At 42.4% G+C, this 21,017-nt stretch overlaps 1 protein-coding gene across 4 annotated transcripts in view; it reads right to left on the bottom strand.

Moving 5' to 3' along the window:
- Positions 1-21,017, bottom strand: part of LRCH1 (leucine rich repeats and calponin homology domain containing 1) — a 204,226-nt gene that overhangs the window by 69,312 nt on the left and 113,897 nt on the right. For all 4 annotated transcript variants that reach the window (XM_058685278.1, XM_058685300.1, XM_058685289.1 and 1 more), the window contains exon 3: positions 10,113-10,239. In XM_058685278.1, the coding sequence (XP_058541261.1) occupies positions 10,113-10,239 (127 nt within the window). The remainder of the gene's footprint in view (positions 1-10,112; positions 10,240-21,017) is intronic.

Here is a 21,017-nt window from a genome sequence, read left to right as displayed (position 1 = left end):
GGTTAGAAGGCATGTCCAAAGACTGTGAATGGAAAAAAGATTATGGCAGACACATGAATTAATGTCTCCGCTATACCTAACTCAGAGGCCGGAATGGTATGTATGAAAATAATGAAGGAGGGGCGCCTGGGTGTCTCAGTCTGTTAAGCATCTGACTTCAACTCGGGTCACGATCTAGCGGTTCGTGAGTTCGAGCCCCACATCGGGCTCTGGGCTGACAGCTTGGAGCCTGGAACCTGTTTCAGATTCTGTGTCTCCCACTCTCTCTGCTCCTCCCCTGCTCACGCTCTGTCTCTCTCTCTCTCTCTCTCTCAAGAGTAAAATAAAAAAAGAAAAAAATTAAAAAACAATAATGGAGGAATTCTCCTCAGAACCAGGTCAATACATCCTGTGTCTACAATCAATCCCTGAATTCAAACTCGCCACACAAACAAACATTTTAGGAAAGGAGAGAGAGGTCTAGGCAGGGCCGGGAAATGCACCGTTCCACCAGCTATTCCTTGAGTCAGGTTCTGTGAGCTTTTCAGTGTAAGAGCAGGCTTCTGGAGCAGTGATACTGTGTTCTCTTACAGCTGGAAGCCACGATTTTCACACACTGCGTGAGCGGAAGAAAGAACTGAAAGAAACCAAACAAGGGACAGTCTCCGGCCCTCAGTATGTCAGCCCGCTCTGGGAACCGTGAGAAAACTCAAGTTCGTCGTGCTCTGCCGCAGTGCGATTATCTTCACGGCCCTCTGGTTATTATCACAGAAGGCACACACACAGCATCTCTTCCCAGGTACTCAGCATGTCTTCCCCTTCGGGCATGATTCGACAGTACAAGAACCGTGTTTCCAAATGCTAATGTCGTTTTAATGAGTAAAATAAGGTTTAGTCAACACCAGCACCCTCTACTGACCTTCCCTGCCCGGCTGTGGTTCCTCAGCGAGGAGACCTGCACACAGACACGGCCCGAGTTTTGCAACATTCATTCTCTGATTCACTCTCAACTGTTGGTGCGCTGCCCCAACTTTAATGGGGAAACCACTGCCAAGATGAACCAGGAACTCAACAAACAAACAAGCAAACACCACAGGGTCCCTCTCTATGAGATGCTAAACGATCCAGAAGACCCAGTAAGCACAGCTGAATGGTGCTATTGAAAGGATTGGGGCTTTCATCACACAAAACTGGTTTTTACCCCAGCTCCACCACTCCAGGGCCCCCCCCCCCAGCTCTGGGTAAATAATTCTGAAACTCAAATCTGTCTACAAACTGTAGATATTATATCTACTTGCTGGGTTATTGTCAAGATTATATGAAATTGCCCATGCCATATACCTAGCAGAGTGCCTGGCATATAGTAGGTGCTCAGTAAACGCTATTGCTTTTTCTTTCTCTTACAGAAAGAACGCCCAGATACAAACACTTACAAAACAACATCTATATACAGCTACAGCTCTTAGAGTACCAGAGGTACAGAAGGAAGTCAAAGAGGCCAGAAAGGTCCTAAAGTTCTAGGTCATTCCCATCACAAATGAGCCCGGAGGGGCCAGTTCCAAAGAGCTAAGATTCCCTAAATTCTCTTGCACCTGAAACAGCACAGACCTCTATCCTGGCCTCTCATGGATTCAATAAAGGACATCTCAGTAGGTGTTTCTTAATGGCTTCTTCATGGAAGGAGGAACAATTGCACTCCTTTGTTCTCTGCACCATCTCAAATGGCTGGACAAGCCAATCGCTGAATGGCAATGCTTTTTGTTTCATTTTCACAGTTTCAGATAACTGTGATATATTTAAGACGGTAAGGTGATGTTTTCCAGCTCTAGTCCTTAAAAATTACAGAGGACAACTCCTTTCTTGCAACAGCTACGGTTCTCTTCTTTTGTTTTTCAAACGAGCGATGACTCTGGAATACTCACACTTGGAAGAGGAGAGAGTTTACAACTCTGTTTGGGATACTCTTTGAGTCTAATGTGAAATTTAAAAATATTTCTTCTAAAATAGCCAAACAATGCTCAGAGACCAATAAATTGAGTGATTTTATCAGCACGTCATTGGCTTTAAAGTACCCTGAATGCTTGGGTGGGGTCTGGTGGGAGCTGTCAAACTTTTTAACAAGTTGGTCACCACGTAACCATTTAAACAAAAGCCTCCCAAGCAAGTCTGGAATTATTTCAGGCTCTCCAGGGAATTTCTTTCCAACCCATAGCTAAAAATCATTTGACAGGGTTACCTACAGTAGCACTGCCATTTTAAGCAAAAAGATATGAAAGATAAATAAGAACGGATGGAAACTAATCTTTTTTTAGTCTGTGACCTTAAGCAAGGCCATTCACCCCTTGTGGTTAAATAATGGCAACAAATGAAATATTCACCAATGTCACAAATAAATGCTTTTCACAAGGAATCATGCTGGTGCACAGAGTCAAAGACCACAGGCTACAGAGCTGCTCGGCCACAGCTACGAGCATGAGAAATGCGGCTGTTCCAACCTGTGAGATGCTGTTGGTGTACACCATGGACTTCAGAGACATAATATGAAAAAAATATATAAAATACCTCATTGATTTTATATCACAAACATGCTGAAATAATATTCTGGCCATCCTGCATTAAATAAAACATTATTAAAATTAATTTCACTTGCTTTTTTTTTTTTTTTTTTAATGTGGCTACCAGTACATTTGAAGTACGTTTGTTTGGACGCCTGGGTGTCTCAGTGAGTTGAGCATCTGACTCTTGATTTTGGTTCAGGTCATGATCCCAAGGTCGTGGGGTTGAGCCCTGCGTTAGGCTCCACATTGAGCATGGAGCCTGCTTAAGATTCTCCCTCTCCCAACCTCCCTCTTTTATTCTCTTCCTCTGCCCATCTCCCCATTTGTGCTCTCTCTAAAATAATAAAACCAAAGACCTAATAAAAAAGTTACATGTGCTAACAGCAATTAGACAATCAAAAGAAATTAAAGGCATTCAACTTGGTAAGGAAGAAGTCTAACTTTCACTATTTGTAGATAACATGACACCCTATATAGAAAATACTAAAGACTCCACCAAAAAACTAGTAGTACTGATCAGTTAATTCAGTAAAGTCGTAAGATATAAAATCAATGTGCAGAAATCTGTTGCATTTCTATACACTAAGAATGAAGCAGCAGAAAGAGAAATTGAGAAAATAATCCCATTTACAACTGCACCAAAAATAATAAGATACCTAGGAAGAAACCTAACTGAAGAGGTAAAAGGCCCATACTCTAAAACCTATAAAACACTGATGAAAGAGACTGAACACTACACAAAGAAACAGAAAGACATTCCATGTTTATGGACTGAAAGAACAAATATTGTTAAAATGTCTACACTATGCAAAGCAATTTACACATTTAATGCAATCCCTATCGAAATACCAATAGCATTTTTTCACAGAGCTAGAACAAATAATCTTAAAATTTATACGGAATCACAAAAGACTCCAAATTGCCAAAGCAATTTTGAAAAAAGAAAGTGAAGCTGGAGGCATCACAATTTCTGACTTCAAGTTATATTATGAAGCTGTAGTCATTGAAACAGTATGGTACTGGCACAAAAATAGACACATAGATCAATGGAACAGGATAGAAAACCCAGAAATAAACCCACAAGGATATGGTCAATTAACCTTTGGCAAAGCAGGAAAGAATATCCAATGGGCAAAAGACAGTCTCTTCAACAAATGGTGTTGGAAAAACTGGACAGCAGCATGTAAAACAGCGAGACCAGACCACTTTCTTACACCACACGCAAAAATTAAAAATAGATGAAAGAGTTACATGTGAGGCATGAAACCATTAAAATTCTAGAAGACAGCACGGTTTTCTGATATTGGCCGCGGCAACATTTTTCTAGATATGTCTCCTGAGGCAAGGGAAACAAAAGCAAAATTAAACTATTAAGACTACATCAAAATAAAAGCTTTTGCACGGCAAAGTAAATAATCCAAAACACTAAAAGGCAACCTACTGAATGAGAATAGGTATTCGCAAATGACACACCCAATAAAGGGTTAGCATTGGAATTATGTAAAGAAGTTATAAAAATCAACACCCAAAAACAAGCAATCCAATTTAAAAATGGGCAGAAGAAATGGACATTTCTCAAAGAAGACATAAAGACAGCCCACAGACACACTAAAAGATGGCTCAACATCACTCTTCATCAGTGAAATGCAAATCAAAACTACAGTGAAATATCACCCCACACCTTTCCGAATGGCTAAGATCAAAAACACAACAAACAACGAGTGCTGGCGAGGTTGTGGAGAAAAAGGAACCCTCATGTACTGTTGGTGGGAATGCAAACTGGCACAGCCACTCTGGAAAACAGTATGGAGGTTCCTCAAAAAGTTCAAAATACAACTACTCTATGATCCAGCAATCGCACTACTGGGTATTTACCCAAAGAATACAAAAATAATAATTCAGTGGGATACATGCATCTCTATGTTTACAGCAGTATTATTTACAATAGCCAAATTATGGAAGCAGCCTAAGCATCCATCCACTGATTACAATGGATAAAGAAGATGTGTATACACACACACACACACACACACACACACACACACACACACACAAAATGGAATATTACCCAGCCATCAAAGAATGAAATCTTGGGGCACCAGGGTGGCTCAGTTGGTTCAGTGTCCCACTCTTGATCTCAGCTCAGGTCATGATCTCACAGTTTGTGATTCTGAGCCCCACATAGGGGCTCCACATTGGCAGCACGGAGCCTGCTTGAAAATCTCTCTCGCCCTCTGCCCTCTCCTGCTCATGTTCACTCTCCCTCTCTCTCTCAAAATAAATAAATAAACAAACTTAAAAAGAGAATGAAATCTTGCCATTTGCAACAAGAATGGAGCTAGAGGGTATTTTGCTAAGTGAAATTTAAGAAGCAAATGAGCAAAGGAAAAGAGAGAGAGAGACAAGCCAAGAAGCAGACCCTTAACTACTGAGAACAAACTAATGGTTAATAAAAAGAGGTGAGTGGGGGGATGGATGAAATAGGTGATGGGGATTAAGGAGTGCCCCTGTCATGATAAGCACCAGGTGATATACGGAAGTGTTGAATCACTACATTGTGTACCTGAAGCTAATACAACGCTATGTTAACTACAATGGAATTAAAATTAAAAATAGAACAGAACAGGGGCGCCTGGGTGGCTCAGTCAGTTCAGCGTCTGACTTTTGACTTTGACTCAGGTCATGATCTCATGGTTCGTGAGTTAGAACCCCACATCGGGCTCTGTGCTGACAGTGCAGAGCCTGCTTGGGATTCTCTCTCCCTCTCTTTCTGCCCCTCCCATGCTCTCTCTCTCTCAAAATAAATAAATAAACTTAAAAGAAACAGAATAGAATTAAAATTTTTTCATGAAATAAAGTAAAATAAAATTTGCTGCTTGCGTTACCTTTCTATCAAATAGTGCTGGGTGAGGGTGTTTCAGCTTAAGTTATAAATTAGCTACACCAGAGTGAACTTCTGTACATCACACACTGCCTCTCTACCTTAGGTTTCTCTCTACCCTTGCAAGATGTCAAGAGCTTGGACTAGATGCTTTTAAAACCCCAATGGCTCTCACATTCTAGGATTTCTAGGATTCGAGGATCCAACAGGTTGTTGCTGGTGGAGAAAAGGCACCAGAGCCAGCTGAACACCATGCTAAGTAAGTAGTTACACTCAACCTTTAGTGTAACTAAGAGGTTACACTAACCTCTGGGCTCTGGACAGGGTGCCCAAGAAAAGCTCAAGGACTCCCTCACAGCCACCCCACAGCTTGTGTGTCCTGAGGCGGGAGACAGGAGACAGTGCTGTTCTACCACGGCCACAAGGCCAGCCCAGCGGCTGATAAGAGCATCTCAGGAAAGCCCCGCTCTGGTGTGGGACTGGCCCAGGCTCAGCACACGGCCACCTATTCACAGATGAGCTGGTCCGCAGCTCGGCAGGCAGAGCTGATACATGGCATGCTGTTGGCTTACGCCCAGAGTACAGTGGGACAGAAACACATTCCAGCTGCCCACAGGTTCCAGAAGACCGACCTCACCTGTGTGCCGCCCATCTGTGGGAGCCCGACAAGTGGGGAAAAAAACCAACGTGTTATATATTGTGCTTGTAAGACCTAATCCAAATTCTAGCAGATTTGGATTGTGTGTCTATCAGACTCCTAAAAGAAGAATTCTTTAAAAAGAAAAGAAAAGCATATAACTATCAGTTTCATCCAAAGCATTAGTCCGTATTATTGTTTTGTTTTCTGGAACCAATTAAGATGGTTCCTTCTGAATCAAGATGGATTGTAAGATAGTCATCCCCCTGGCAGGCTGAGCACCTGGGAGTCTTCACAGTCTGTCCCAAGCCACAGCCCACTTTCCACCCCTTGAGAGCAGCATTCAGCAAACACGTATTGGGTCTTATGCCGAGCACCAGGTACAACGGCAAATCCCTGTCCACAGCCCTCGGCGGCTTTCCAGACATAGAGGGAGCTGGTGTGGAGAATGCCAAGTAGGAAGAAAGTATGACTGCACAGAATTCCGTGGTAAGTATAGCGTGCTTGCATTGGGAGTGCCTAAGTCTGGCTTAGAGGATTTGGGAAGGCTTTCTGGGAGAAGTGACATCTAACTTGGTTAAGAACTGACCAAGTGAAGACGAGAAGGAAGAAACTGTCCCCACAGAGACAGTGATGTGTGTCAAAGACTAGAAGTGGAAGTGAACAAGGAACACTCCCAGATGGCTGGAACTAAAGGGGCCAGGGACAGGAGATGAATGACGGGTCTTGAATGCCCCGTGGAGGAGCTGAAGGTGGCCTAACTCAAACTCTAAGGCAGTGGCCGTGAAAATGGAGCACCCAGTGTCATTCTACGTAGCCTCAGCCGGATTAAACTGCTTCCCACGCTCCAAGCAAGCCACCTCCTCCTGGGCTGTCTTGCCTTTGCTCAAGCCGTCCCTTCTCTCTTAAATGCTTCCTCTGTGCCTGTCTTCCTTTTTCTGTTTAGAAAATCCCACACAGACTTCTGCAAGGGGCCTCTCAAAGGTCTCTTGCCTTACAAATCCTTCCCAACTCCAAGGCTGAATCAATCACTCCCTAACCACATGCACATATTTCTTGTAATAGCAAACTTGGGGGTGGGTGTGCCTACCCAAATTAATATCCATCTTCTTTCAGAACTGCCCCCTTGTTGGCAGGAAAGCAGCTGTGTGTCTGGGTCATGTGACCATGTGCCTTGTGCATCATGGACTCAGTCAGGAGAGGACATCCGACCCACATCTTGCCTTTCTCATTTAGACATCAGGGCTGAGACAGACTAGCTACTGCTTAAGTCGGAGGACATTTAAACTTGGGATCTGTGGGCGAGACATCTCCACTGCATGGAGAAGTACAGAGAGCTAAGTGAGAAAACAAACCACTTCCATGGCTCCAGACAACTTTCCAGTGTCTTGTTCTAGACATTAATGATCTCTGATCAAACGTCCAGGTGCTGAGTGGCAGGAATACCCCTGCATCTTTTAAAAATATACATTATTGAGGCACCTGGGTGGCTCAGTCGGTTAAGTGTCTGACTTTTGATGTTGGCTCAGGTCATGATCTCATGGTTGTGAGATCAAGCCCTTGTATTGAGCTCTGCACCCAGAGTTGGGATTCTCTCTCTCTGCCTCTCTCTCTGTTCCTCCCTACTCATGTGAAACACTTAAAAAATAAATAAAATTAGTACAAAGTTAAAAAAATGATTATTTAGGTATACAATGTTGTATTACTTTCAGGTGCACAACATAGTCATTGAACAATTCTTTTCATTGCCCAGTGCTCACCAAGGTTAAGTCTGGTCACCATCTGACACCATACAATGTTATTAAGTATCATATTATACGGTACTTATTCTCTATACTGTGCTTTTCATCTCTGTGACTTATTTTCCAACTGAGAGTTTGCACTTAATCCCAGTCATCAATTCCATACATCCTCCTGGCCCCCTCCCCTCTGCCAATTGCCAGTTTATTCTCTGTATTTACGAGTCTATATCTGATTTTTTTTTTATTTTTTAAAAACTTGAAATTTAATTAATTAATTATTTTATTTATTTATTTGATTCGAGAAAGAGATGAGATCACAACCTGAGCTGAAATTAAGAGCCCAATGCTTAACTGACTGACCATGCAGGCACCCCTCAATATTTTTTTATTCCAAATATAAGTGAAACCGTATGGTATTTATCTTCCTCTATCTCACTTATTTCATACCCTCTAGGTCTATCTATATTGTCTCGAAAGACAAGATTTCATTCATTTCTTATGGCTAAATAATATTTCATTGTGTGTGTGTGTGTGTATACACATCTTCTTTATCTGTATACACACACACACACACACACACACACACACCACTTCTTTATTCACTTATCTGTCGATGGACGCTTGGGTTTCCTCCATATCTTGGCTGTTGTAAATAATGCTGCAATGAACATAGGGATGCATGTATCTTTTCCAATCAGTGTTTGTGTTCTTTGGGGAATTACTGGATCATACGGTAATTCTAGCTTTAATTTTTTGGGGAATCTCCATACTGTTTTCCATGGTGGCTGCATGAGTTTACATTCCCACCAACAGTGTGTGAAGGTTTCCCTTTCTCCACATCCTTGCCAACACTTGTTATTTTTTGCCTTCCTAATTACTAGCCATTCTGACTTGTATGAAGTGTTTTCTTATTGTGGTTCTGATTTGCATTTCCCTGATGATCAGTGATACTAAGCATCTTTTCATGTGTCTGTTGGCCATCATCTGTATGTCTTCTTTGGAAGAGTGTCTATTTGGGTCCTCTGCCCATTTTTAATTCAGATTTTTCTTTTTTGGTGTTGACTTGCATAAGTTCTTTATATACTTTGGATATTACCTCCTTATTGAATAAATCATTTGCAAATATATTCTCCCATTCACTAGGTTGCCTTTCTCTTTTGTTGGTAGTTTCCTTTGCTGGGCAAAAGTTTTCCATTTTGGTGTAGACTCAATAGTTTATTTTTACTTTTGTTTGCCCTTGCCTTGGAATAGGTTTCAGATACTAATATCACATGAGTCCTGAAAAAGACACTCTTTCTTTACCTTTCAATGCCTTTATACAGCAGTAACTCACTCCTATACTAAAATTAAAGCTGATGCATAGGTCACTTTCCTAACCTGTCACGTTCCTAACCAACACCCACTGCAGACGTGATGAAGGGATGACAGCACTCTCTATCTGAGGCTCCTAAGTCATCACCATGGTGGTCCACGTGGCCTCAAGAAATTAAATAGAGTTGGCACCCAATAGAAAAGGTATTGGCCATCAATGTTCTAGACTGGAATCTACTTGAAGGAAGGGACTGTGTCCCTTCCATGGTTGTAATCACAGCAGCTGTGCTTGATACAAGGTCAGTATGGAATAATGCCTGCTTGAAGGAGACATTCTGACCATTGTATTTCAGCCTGATTGCTTATTCTTGCCTCTTCATTCACCCATCTTACCTGGATGGGATTCATTCTTTCCCATTTTAGAAACAAGGTAAGTGATTCATTTAGTAGTGAAAGACCTGAAATAGAACAGTGTATCTTGGCCTCAGATGCAACTTACAACCCATCTCTACCCATCTAAAACATTTGTTATGCTTTTTTGTCTCTGAGGATATGGTCATATTTTAGAGTGACATCACTTTGGGGCAATGGTTACTAAAACCCATACAGAATCAAAGCACTCTGTTCTTTCTAAATTACTTACATTCATGTAAAGTTGGCCCTACTAACTTATTTGCACATTATTTTGCCAGTGTATCCATAATTTATCACAAATTTATATGCGATCTGGAAAAAAATGATGTAACTACCACATGATAACCTGTAAACTTCAGGAACTGTAAATCCCGTGGACTTCAGGAAGTATAAACTACAGGAAACCTGTAAATTTCAGGAACTGTGTCTGCCACAGCAAAGCCAAGATCATTCCTCTCCCCACTTAATGTCTTTATCGCATACAGCCATCCAACAACCTATGTCCAACTTTACAAGAGTCTTCCTGACTACCTTGATAGATTATGATTAGTCAACAAATAAAAAGAGCATCTTAAAAATCAGTAACATACCAACTCCATTAACTGTTTGAGCTGACCTATCTCTTCTGGCAGCGATCCAAGTTTGTTGTTACTTGCGATTAAGACTTTGAGAGGCAGACCACACAGGCAGGCAGGCAGGGCAGACAGCTGATTTCGACTGCAAAGACAATACAAGAACACCGTAAACACACAAGCCACGTCATACCGTTTCCGATTATGTTTGTGAATAAGCAAGAAGAAAGGAGTGATTGGAGAAGACGTCTGACAAATACAAAAGGTCCAATGAAGTTTCCGTATGTGTAATCCCTCAAGTCCCAAGTACAAAAGACAATAAAATCTATTTCTAGGAAAGAAAGGCATAGGCAGTTCTGCGGGAAACAACTTTTCCCGGCACAAGGAACCCCATCAAGCCCCCTGCAGAAGCGGAGTCCTTGGCCAGCCAGGAGGCAGATGGGCATCGCGCCCTGCGTCACCAATAACAACGGGGAAGCGGGTGCCAACTCTTCTCTTTCTGACAATGTAGCAGGAAACTCAGCGAGAAACGAGCACCACAAAGGCATCCTCCCGTCCATGTTACAGTGATGGAGAAGATCGTTTTGCTGCAACTTACAAAAGACCCCCAGCCTGATTTCCAACATTTTGACTCTGCTTCCTTTTGCTAACACAAGAGTCACTACGCTTAAAGTCTATTTGGGCATCTGCAAGGGAGCTAATTAAAAGAAAAAAAAAAGTAATGTTGGCCTTCTGGCAAAAGTGAATCTGGAACCCTGAGGGGATCAATTTCACAGGGTACCCAGAAAAATCTGGGTACAACTCTCATCTCCGCTTTGCATGAAGAGGTTCTCTACCCAGAAGTATCTGAACTTCCTGTCATCAATGCTCAGTTTGCTGAGAAATGGGAAAATAATGGATAAATGAAATCTGTGAACCATCTTTCTGTGTGTCAGCCATTTACTTCAACCTCTTCTCCCACAAAAAGCCCTTTTCCTGCCATCAGGGAAGGAGAGGGATGGTATTCAGTTTCCCTGCCTTTCTTTCCCCACCACTCTGCTGACAGAGACAATGACCAGGCAGTGAAATATCTAAAAACACGTTGGTCTTGCTATTGCAACTACGTAGAACTTCTTTGGGGCACACGTGCACACATGCATGAAGTGTCCGCGGCGGTGGTATTGTGTGCACGTGTGGACACACATAAATCTGTGTGTGTGAGGGGGAGGGACAGATGCACTGAAAACACACCAAGATGCTATCGGTAGTCATGGGGGTCGGAGATTAGGTACAAGGAGTGTTCTTTACATTTCTCTTTCTTACGCTTTGCTGAGTTTTCCAAAATTCCTACAAAGTGCATTTGTAATTAAGAAACAGATATCACTATAAAAAGATAAACTTCATCTGGCTACTGGTTGCATGAGTGCTTCCGTTTTTTTGAACATTCACTGAGATGTGTCCTTATGAGCTGCGCACTTTTCTGTATGTATTATATTTTAAAGGTTTTCCTCCCCTACTCCCCCATATGGCGAGGTGGGAATCCGGCTAAACAAAGGGCATCTCTAGCTGATGGGCTGAGAAGAAAACACATGGTGTGCTCTGGAAAGAACCTTTCTCATGTGGATGATCCCCTGTAAATATCCTGACGTTTCTTCTCTTCCAGGTACCCAAGGCCTGGGTAATAAGCTTTATCAAGAAAAGACACAGCCAATCTTCCCTCCGTTGCCCAGATTTACAAAGAAAGCTATTTCCAGAAAGGAGAAGAAGGAGAGAGGTTTCTTTAAGAGGGTCCAGCAGAGGGAGGGAGAAGATCGAAACCCTACAGGGGGCAGGTGGGGGGAGGTCCCTGGCACTGGAAGGACCAGCTGGCTGTTCACCTCCCCCTGGTTAGAGTGACAGGTGAAAATAGGCTGATGGGCCCACCCTGGCACTGTCTCCTGATCTCTGAGGGCAGTGAAAGGGGGTTACTCAGGCTGCCAGTTTCTGACATCCACCCACAGGAGCCCAGAGGGGCTATTCTGGCTGGTTGAGGGGGACTTCCTGGTGCTCTGATGGGAGACAGCTTTCTTCAAGCTCCAAAAAAATTAAAAACAAAAAAACCCCGAAACCTCCTTAGACACTATCTCCGGGAAGAGAACTAAGTTTATTAAAAGGTGGCACATAAATAGTCTGGAATGTAACTTGTGGTTATAAAACATTTACTTTTTTTTTTTTTAAGTTTTATTTATTTATTTTTGAGAGAGACAGTATGCACACACGCGAGCAGGGGAGGGGCAGCAAGAGAGGGAGAGAGAGAATCCCAAGCAGGCTCTTCGCTGTCAGCATGGAACCCAAAGCAGGGCTCGATCCGAGGAACCGTGAGATTGTGACCTGAGCAGAAATCAATAGTCTGACACTTAACCAACTGAGCCACCCACGTGCCCCTGTGGTTGTAAAATATTTATTAACATGTAATTTCATAAAGTGAGGATTAGTAAAAAAAAAATGTTAATAAGGCTTTTTTTTTTTATTTTGGAGACATATTTAAACTTCCTTTTGAAGAGAAGCTAAGGAAACAAAGATTAGTATTTTGAAAAACTTCTACATGCTTATTTTCACAAATTAACACTTACAGTTCAAGATTCTTCCCGTGTTTCTTTGCTTGGAAACTCAGATTTAAACTATTCCCAGTCTCACCTTGACACAGGTATCTTGTCAGATTGACAGACACTGAACCGAGAGAGCTACTGATAATACCATTAAGCAATGCAGGGGGGGCTGGGTGGCTCAGTAGGTTGACAAGCTGACTCTTGATTTCGGCTCAGGTCATGATCTCATGATTTGTGAGATCGAGCCCCAAGTTGGGCTCCACACTGACAGCACAGAGCCTGCTTGAGATTCTCTCTTTCCCTCCTTCTCTCTCTCTCTCTTTGCTCCTCCTGTGCTAACACACACACACTCTCTCTCCCTCTAAATAAATGAATAAACTTAAAAAAAAAAAAAAGCAATGCAGTGAACGTTCTGCTCATTCAGAAGCATGAATACCTGAGAGTACATGGGATTATTTTCATGGGATTTCTAGGATGGATACTCATTTCTTTTCTTTTTTTTTTTTTTTTTAATTTTTTTTTTCAACGTTTTTTATTTATTTTTGGGACAGAGAGAGACAGAGCATGAACGGGGGAGGGGCAGAGAGAGAGGGAGACACAGAATCGGAAACAGGCTCCAGGCTCCGAGCCATCGGCCCAGAGCCCGACGCGGGGCTCGAACTCACAGACCGCGAGATCGTGACCTGAGCCGAAGTCGGCCTCTTAACCGACTGCGCCACCCAGGCGCCCCTATTTTCTTTTTAAGTGTTGTAGTTTTATTTACTTTTTATTTATTTATTTAACTTGAAATTTATTGTCAAACTGGTTTCCATACAACACCCAGGGCTCATCCAGACAGGTTCCCTCCTCAATGCCCCTCACCCGCTTTCCCCCCCACCTCCATCGACCCTCAGTTGGATGGATACTCATTTAAAATAAAATAACACTTAAGCATTTTAAATTTGCATGTTAGCATTAATTTTAAGTATTAAAATTGATTTAAGATTTTATTAAAGTCTATTTTAATATTTTAATATTTAATAATAAAATTTATTTAATACTTATTTGTTAAAACATAAGTATGATTTCTTTGACGGGGATACAAGCCTTTTATACCAAAGGTTGCTGGTGGAATCATCTGTTTATTTATGTCCCACACATACTGTATGTAGTCACCTGTAGAAAAATCCAGGTGCCAGAACTTTGGTCATAATAAGCATGCCACAGACCTGGGCACATCTTTCTTATATTTTGTTGATCTATTCTCTCAAGCTCTACTGCACGTACGTTACCCCTGGATGCTTCTCTATTACTTGTAATTTCCCCAAGAGATAAAGGAAATACATGTGCACACAAAAACCCATTAGCTGTCCAGCAAATATTTATAAAGGACGGGAGAAACTATGTTTCCTTTAATCCTCTGCCCACTGAAGACCACATCGGCTGCCTCACTTTTTTGTTTTTTGTGTTGTTTTTTTTTTTTTGAAACCACTCATCTGGCAGCAATTTTTCTCAAGCAAGTAAGTGCCTCAGGCTGCAAACCACCATCCTGCCCCCGACTTGTCTCCTAGAGGCCTCTGTGCTAAAAACAGGCCTTTTGCAGAAACGATGTTTAAAATAAGGCCATACAGCGTCTGATAAGGTAACGGCCGACATTTATTTTCAAATCTACCCTGTAGGCTCCATCTGAAAGCAGAATTTAAAAAAAAAAAACAAAAAAACAATTTTTTTTAACTGGCTCATTACAGAAGATCAAATTAGCGGGGGGAAAAGGGCCACTCATTCAGAAGTAGAAATTACAGATTTGGTGGTGGCGGGATGAGCCTTCCCACCCAGCATCTCCAGTCACTCTCCCTGCCCAGTCTGGGTGGAGGATGGCACAAGGAGGGGGGAGGAAGGGCGGGAAGACCGTAGGCTTTTATCGCTAATGCTTCCTCTTCCATCTTTCTCCGTCGAACGACTCCCTACTAGATTTATTGGCCTATTTCCTCATGTCAGGATGAAACAGGGCAGCTCAACATAATCTGAATACTTGTGACAGCTTTAGTTTACAGGATAAACTTCTCTTGGCTTCAAGGACCACGATCCCTCACCCGACATAATTCCTGAACTAAGGAATTTGCAAACCAAAGCACTACCGTATGGTTTTACTTTTAGAGAGCCTTATTTTAATGTGTTTTGACCATGGCACTTATTAATATCCATGACTTCAGACTTAATGGTGGTATTTAACATTATTTATTATCAGTTTATCAGAAAGTTATTTTCCCTAAAGTATGCAATAATAAAAATAACTATATTCTGACATGTGATTTTAGGATCAGGGGACCATATATATTTTTTTATTCTACTGGAATACAACTCTCTTCAGTATATGGGCTCACTTAATAATTGAGCTAGAACTCACTTAGTAGGAAATAATTTATAGAAAGATTTTTATAACATATTCACCTAGTTAACTAAGGAAGAGGTCACCAACTGTGGAATTAGAAAGCCTGGGTTCAAATCTCATGTGTGTCACAAACGTTTAGTTTAGGTAGAACATTTAACCCCTCTGGGTTTTGCCGTCTATAAAACATAAATAATAATACCTATCTAACATGAGACATGAGACTCTGAATGAAAAAGTGCTCAGCCCAACATTAAGTCTCTACAGAAAGATTAAACCATACCCAAACACTCATGTAGCAAACCAGTGGGTAGGGGACCAAAAAGAAGGTATGTGCACTTAGTTTGGCTTCAGTTATTTATTTTATTTCCTAACTGCTAAAATTGCCACCACTTCTAAAATACGGTTACGTGTTCCACTCATTGAAAACATATGCCAATTAACCATAAAGATGGTCCCTCCGAGGCATGCTCGGAAGAACCAGGCCCGGGCTGTACAATGTCAGGTGGAAACACAACCAAGTAACCATTACTGGTCTGGAAAACCTGGACTAGAGCATACAATCACATGAATGACTTTCTCTGTGGCTTTTTAGATGCATGCTGTGACACTTTCTTCATAGGTTTGTGATGGTTGCTGATCTCACATCATTATTGCTGTTACAGCACAGAGTAACAGAGCACAGAGAAAGGAGGGCAGGTTTCGTGGTGCGGACACCCCCGGGCTCACCCTACAGGAGTCTCAGCCAGGGAGAGGAGAAAACAACGATGCAGCCGTGGCTGTTACTGTCTGAACAGTCGACCTGGGCTTGGTGTGCGACCTACTGTGAATAGCAGATATTTTACTTCAGCCAACCAAGCAAGTTTCCTTTCTCACAGGATACCTCACCTCACCAAATTTTGTTTTTATGGCTTGTGGGGTTCTTTTGGTTTTTTGCATACCCTGCTTGCCTTTCATTCAAGGCAGAGTAGTGTTTTTATGGTTTTTTGTTTCTAGTTTGCATATGACACTTGGCTGTTAATTGTCTTCATATACACACTTCAGTGAACAATATCTATAGAGAACCATTTCCTTTTCCCTGCTGGCTCCATTCTGAAAAACCCACCATAGCAAAATGTCTCACCCTCCTTTCCCCTGATGACAGAGGCCTTCCTCTTCCTCGCCAGCCCCTCCCCCTGCACTCCTCCCCCCCCCCCCCCATCACTGTATGCCTGAGACCTTGACCCCAACAACCAGAGCCTTGCTTCAGGTTGCCTGGGATATTTCGGCTGGCTTTCACTTTATAAATACAAATTACATACATATGCTTCTAGTAATATTTTACGTGAAATTGTTAAAGCAGTAATTTGATTGAGATTACGTGCGTGCACAAAATCTGGGCGCCCACGCTGAAATCGAATTTGGAAAGCAGTTACGCTGTCTACCGTTTGAGGATGGCTATCATTCAAAGACTTAACATGTTGCAAGACCAGAAACGCAGAATCATCACGTCCCTGAATCATGAACCAGCTGTTGAACTCCAAACCCGGCCCATCTCACATTCCGTGGGCCGTGTTTGGAGAAGGGAAAAGTGTCAGCTTCCGAGAGGAGACCGCACAGAAACGCAAGAAGCAAAAAGTGAGTGTCTCCAACGGCTCAGAATTCAGGCCGACTGCTGCTGCACCACTCGCGGTGCACTGCCACTGTGTGTCCCTGTACCATATTTGGCCACTGCGACTGAACCTGTTTCTCACAGTGACAGCCTATCAGTCTCCTCCTGAGTATAAATAAAGCCTTGCTTAAAATACTCCACTTTTTTTTTTTTTTATACTCTCAATGGCCCGCAACTACCACTCCTGATGTCTATAATTAGATTTCAAAGTGTAGTCATCAATAACTCATCCCTTCTCAGTTATTTCCTCTCCTTTTTCCTCAGCACTCTTCAATTCTGAAAGGGTAAGGCTCTGAAAACCAGTGCTTTAAATTTCCTCTTTCATATTTTACCATGCCCTTCCTTCACCCTAAAATGGAGCTAAATGTTCACAATCCGGGGAACACTGCACGTTCAAAGAGAATGCCATAAGGGATGCTACAAAGAATATTAATTTGCCAAACACCTTCAGAGGCAAGAATGTAGAGTTGGGGTTGTAAGTATTAAGAGTGTAGAAGCCTGAGCCCTATGCCCTGAAAAACACCATTGCGTAAAACACTGTTGCTGGCATATAGGCAAACCACCCTAAATGGCTTAAAGGATGTAGCGAGGGGCGCCTGGGTGGCTCAGTTGGTTAAGCATCCAACCTTGACTTCGGCTCAGGTCATGATCTCGTGGTCGTGAGATAGAGCCCCGCGTTAGGTTCAGCATTGAATGTGGAGCCTGATTGAGATTCTCTCTCTACCCCCCACCCCTCTGCCTCTCCCCTGCTCAGTCTCTCTCTCTCTCTCAAAATAATAAAATGAACATTAGAAGTTAAAAAAAGCATATGTATTGGCGCTAAGTATAATTCTCCCACTTTCTAGCGCCATGTTCCAGGTAGAATGGACCCCTAGCCTCCTGTTATGCAGAAAGTGGCCTACCTCACCCGCCTTCTCCTCCTTGCAATTCCATCAAGTCAAATGTTACTTTAACATTTTTTCCCCACCTGAAAAGAAAGGGATATCCATACTGACCTAAATGAGAACAGGATGCTCAGATCAACTTCCACCCAGGGACACTGCGTGAATACAAAATATCCGTAATAAAATTTAAAATGCCTGAAGATTTTTGTTTATCATCTGAAGACATGTCTCTCCATCTATTTCTAGGAATTTTTGAATGCAGATGGAAATGCATGAATATAAGTCTACGTACATCCTCTTTTTCCTACTTATTCTTCCAAGGAAACCAGTTGTCAGAGAGCTCCTATCATGTAACTTGATGGCCAATAATAACAAAGTTCCACTTAAGGCTCTAATACTGTTACAAATCAGTAGCATATCCACTTTACTAATCGTACTAGAGAATCCACTTACTTTTTACTAGATCTTTTGCACTATTTTTCTTAACCCAGATTGTAATACCTATGAGACAGCATACTGCAAAACTTGATTTGACAATTCAAGAAACATTTCTTGGGTAGTTACTATGTATAAGGCACTGTGCTAGGCACTTAGACAATTATATTTTATTTATATTCACAACAGTGGTGTAACATAAGCATTTAACCTGGACCTTTTAGATGCAAAAACTGATATTGTTCAGAGAGTTTAAAACGCTTGCTCCAGGGGCACCTGGGCGGCTCACTCGGTTAAGCATCTGACTCTTGGTTTTGGCTCAGTCACGATCTCACAGTTCGTGAGTTTGAGCCCCGCACTGGGTTCTGCACTGGCAGCATGGAACCTGCTTGGTATTCTCTCTCTCCCTCTCTCTCTGCCCCTCCCCTGCTCTCATGCTGTGTCTGTCTCTCTCAAAATAAATATATAAACTTAAAAAAAAAAAAAACTTGCTTCAAATTGCCTAGCTGGTGAGTTGTTCTGTGCTGTGTGGTTTGAAACCAAGTGGGTTAGGATTCATATCAATGTGTGACCTTCCTCCAATACAACCCAGCCTATTTTCACTTACTTTGGAATAAAAAGTGAAGGGAAGCCAGGAAAACAGTAGGAGGAGGACCCCAAATTTCAAGCAGGAGGCAACGAGATGCTAGACTGGTCATTCAATGATTAATGTCTATGTAAAAGTTTGAAGGCCGGGGTCAAAGATAATTTCTGAGATTCCACGCTGGGGGGCTGGAGAAAAACAGGAGCACGGACAGGAACGAGGATGCTAATTTGGGAAAGAAGAAAGTGAGCTTAGTTTAGCAGACACTGAATTTCGAGGAGTCAATAAGCATCTAAGAGGAACTGAATTTTAGGCAATCGGGAAAATGAAGACAAATGCCCAAATGACTCGAGGAGCTGGAGACTATATTTGAGACACCCGAGGCCAGGGTCTGAGAGAGAAGCATTAAGGACCGAAGACGGAGCTTTGGGGAATTCTAGCAACAAGGTGCAAAAAGAGAAAGAACATCCAGATGGGGAATAAAGAAGAAAGAGAAAGACCCAGAGGAGCAAGCTGGAAAGCCTGTGACCAAATCAAGGAAGGACGGTGCCATGGTGTTAAATGCTGACAGGAAGCGAATTATTTTTCCACACTGACTGAGTGCCTGCTCTGCTCAAGAGCGTGTCCTAAACTCTGAGAAAACATGAAATGTCCATGAATCCTGAGCCTTAACCTTTAACAAGATTAGATACTATCTCGCTGAGCTGACATCACCTACGTCCCACTTGAAGACGGGTCTTGGCATTTTCAAATGCCGTAGCGGCACATATTTCTGACTGGGTTTCTCAAGATTTAAGGCAAGACGTTAGTGACTCTTAGCAAATGAAAGTGAGACTCCCTTTATGGATCCTCCCCATAAAGTGGGGTGAAAGGGTCTCAGGCTCATCCTAATAACTCTTTACACAAGTGTCTGCCGACTTTGGGCACCTCTGTCGAATGACCCAAGGTTTCCTCTGCCAAAAATCCCAGGCTGTTCTCTCCCCTTGGTACTGCGGTCTCAGTGGTCTCTTGCTGGGACTGACGGTAGGGGAGGGACCACTATTCCTAACAGTTGGCTTCAATTCCCTCAAGATCACCTACTCGAAAAATGACTGGCCAACAAAAGTAAACGTGCTACCCTCATAGCACACACGTTGCCTCTTCAATCCTGTCCCGCCACCCACCTGCACACAGCCAGCCTCTCACCATCTTTGGGACCCAGGCAACGAAGAGTTTCCCAATCCACAGTGAATACCACTGCCGATTTTTTTCTTCTACCTCTAGTCCCATTCAAACTGCTCATAAATGCCACGATCTAAATGAAATTATTTGGTGTAGTACCAGGACACATCGTAAATGATTTCGAGATGGGCAGAATCACTGCTCGGGGCTTGTCTAGTATACCCTTCCGGGTTGTCTATGTTTTTCATGGTCTTTGACTTACTTTACAACCCTGTAACTTGTTCTAACACTGAAAACTGATAGTAATACAAGTAATTTTCGTGCATAGAAACACAGACAAATTGGGGCACCTAGGTGGCTCAGTTGGTTAAGCATCCGACTTCGGTTCAGGTCATGATCTCATGGTCTGTGAGTTCAAGCCCCGCATCGGGCTTGGTGCTTACAGCTCAGAGCCTGGAGCCTGCTTCAGAGTCTCGTGTCTCCCTCTCTCTCTGCCCCTCCCCCAATCATGCTCTGTCTCTGTCTCTCTCAAAAATAAATAAACATTAAAAAAATTTTTTAAAAAGCACAAATTGTCATGAGTGCAGTGGAACTGCAACTGATTGCTGCCCTCTCACAACTATTCATAAATTCACTTCAGTAAGCCCACTAGCGTGAGTGCATGAGTGTGTTTGTGCGTGCTGAGTTCTCCTTTAAACAGGTCGTAACATCTTACTGGTTACTTCATTAATTATTGAACTATATATATTTATATACTATTATATATTATATACATATAATCTTTGATGGATGTTATATTTGTATGAGAGTCATGATTTTTACCTTTTTTTAATGTTTATTTTTGACAGAGAGAGAGACAGAGCGGGGAGGGGCAGAGAGAGAGGGAGACACAGAATCCGAAGCAGGCTCCAGGCTCCGAGCTGTCAGCACAGAGCCCGATGAGGGGCTCGAACTCACAGACTGTGAGATCATGACCTGAGCCGAAGTTGGACACTCAACAGACTGAGCCACCTAGGCGCCCCTGATTTTTACCTTTTTAAAAGAATTACCCTTTAACGGGTGATTAGTTTCAACTATAGGGATGTGGCGTTGCAACATTAAAATTTCAGTGCAGACAATTTAAAGACTCAGTTGCTTCAGACTTCTGGTCAAGGTCATTCATTTTTTTTCATCATGTAATATAGAGCTCTCAGAACCTCTGAAAAAATCCTCTCACCCCCTCCAAAAAAATTCCAATCCTATAAAGGAGTTAGGGAAAAGAAAAAAAAAAAACT

Source organism: Neofelis nebulosa, chromosome 1 (assembly GCF_028018385.1).
Source record: "Neofelis nebulosa isolate mNeoNeb1 chromosome 1, mNeoNeb1.pri, whole genome shotgun sequence".
In the NCBI taxonomy this organism is placed as follows: Eukaryota; Metazoa; Chordata; class Mammalia; order Carnivora; family Felidae; genus Neofelis; species Neofelis nebulosa.
This window is presented reverse-complemented; position numbering and strand designations above follow the sequence as displayed.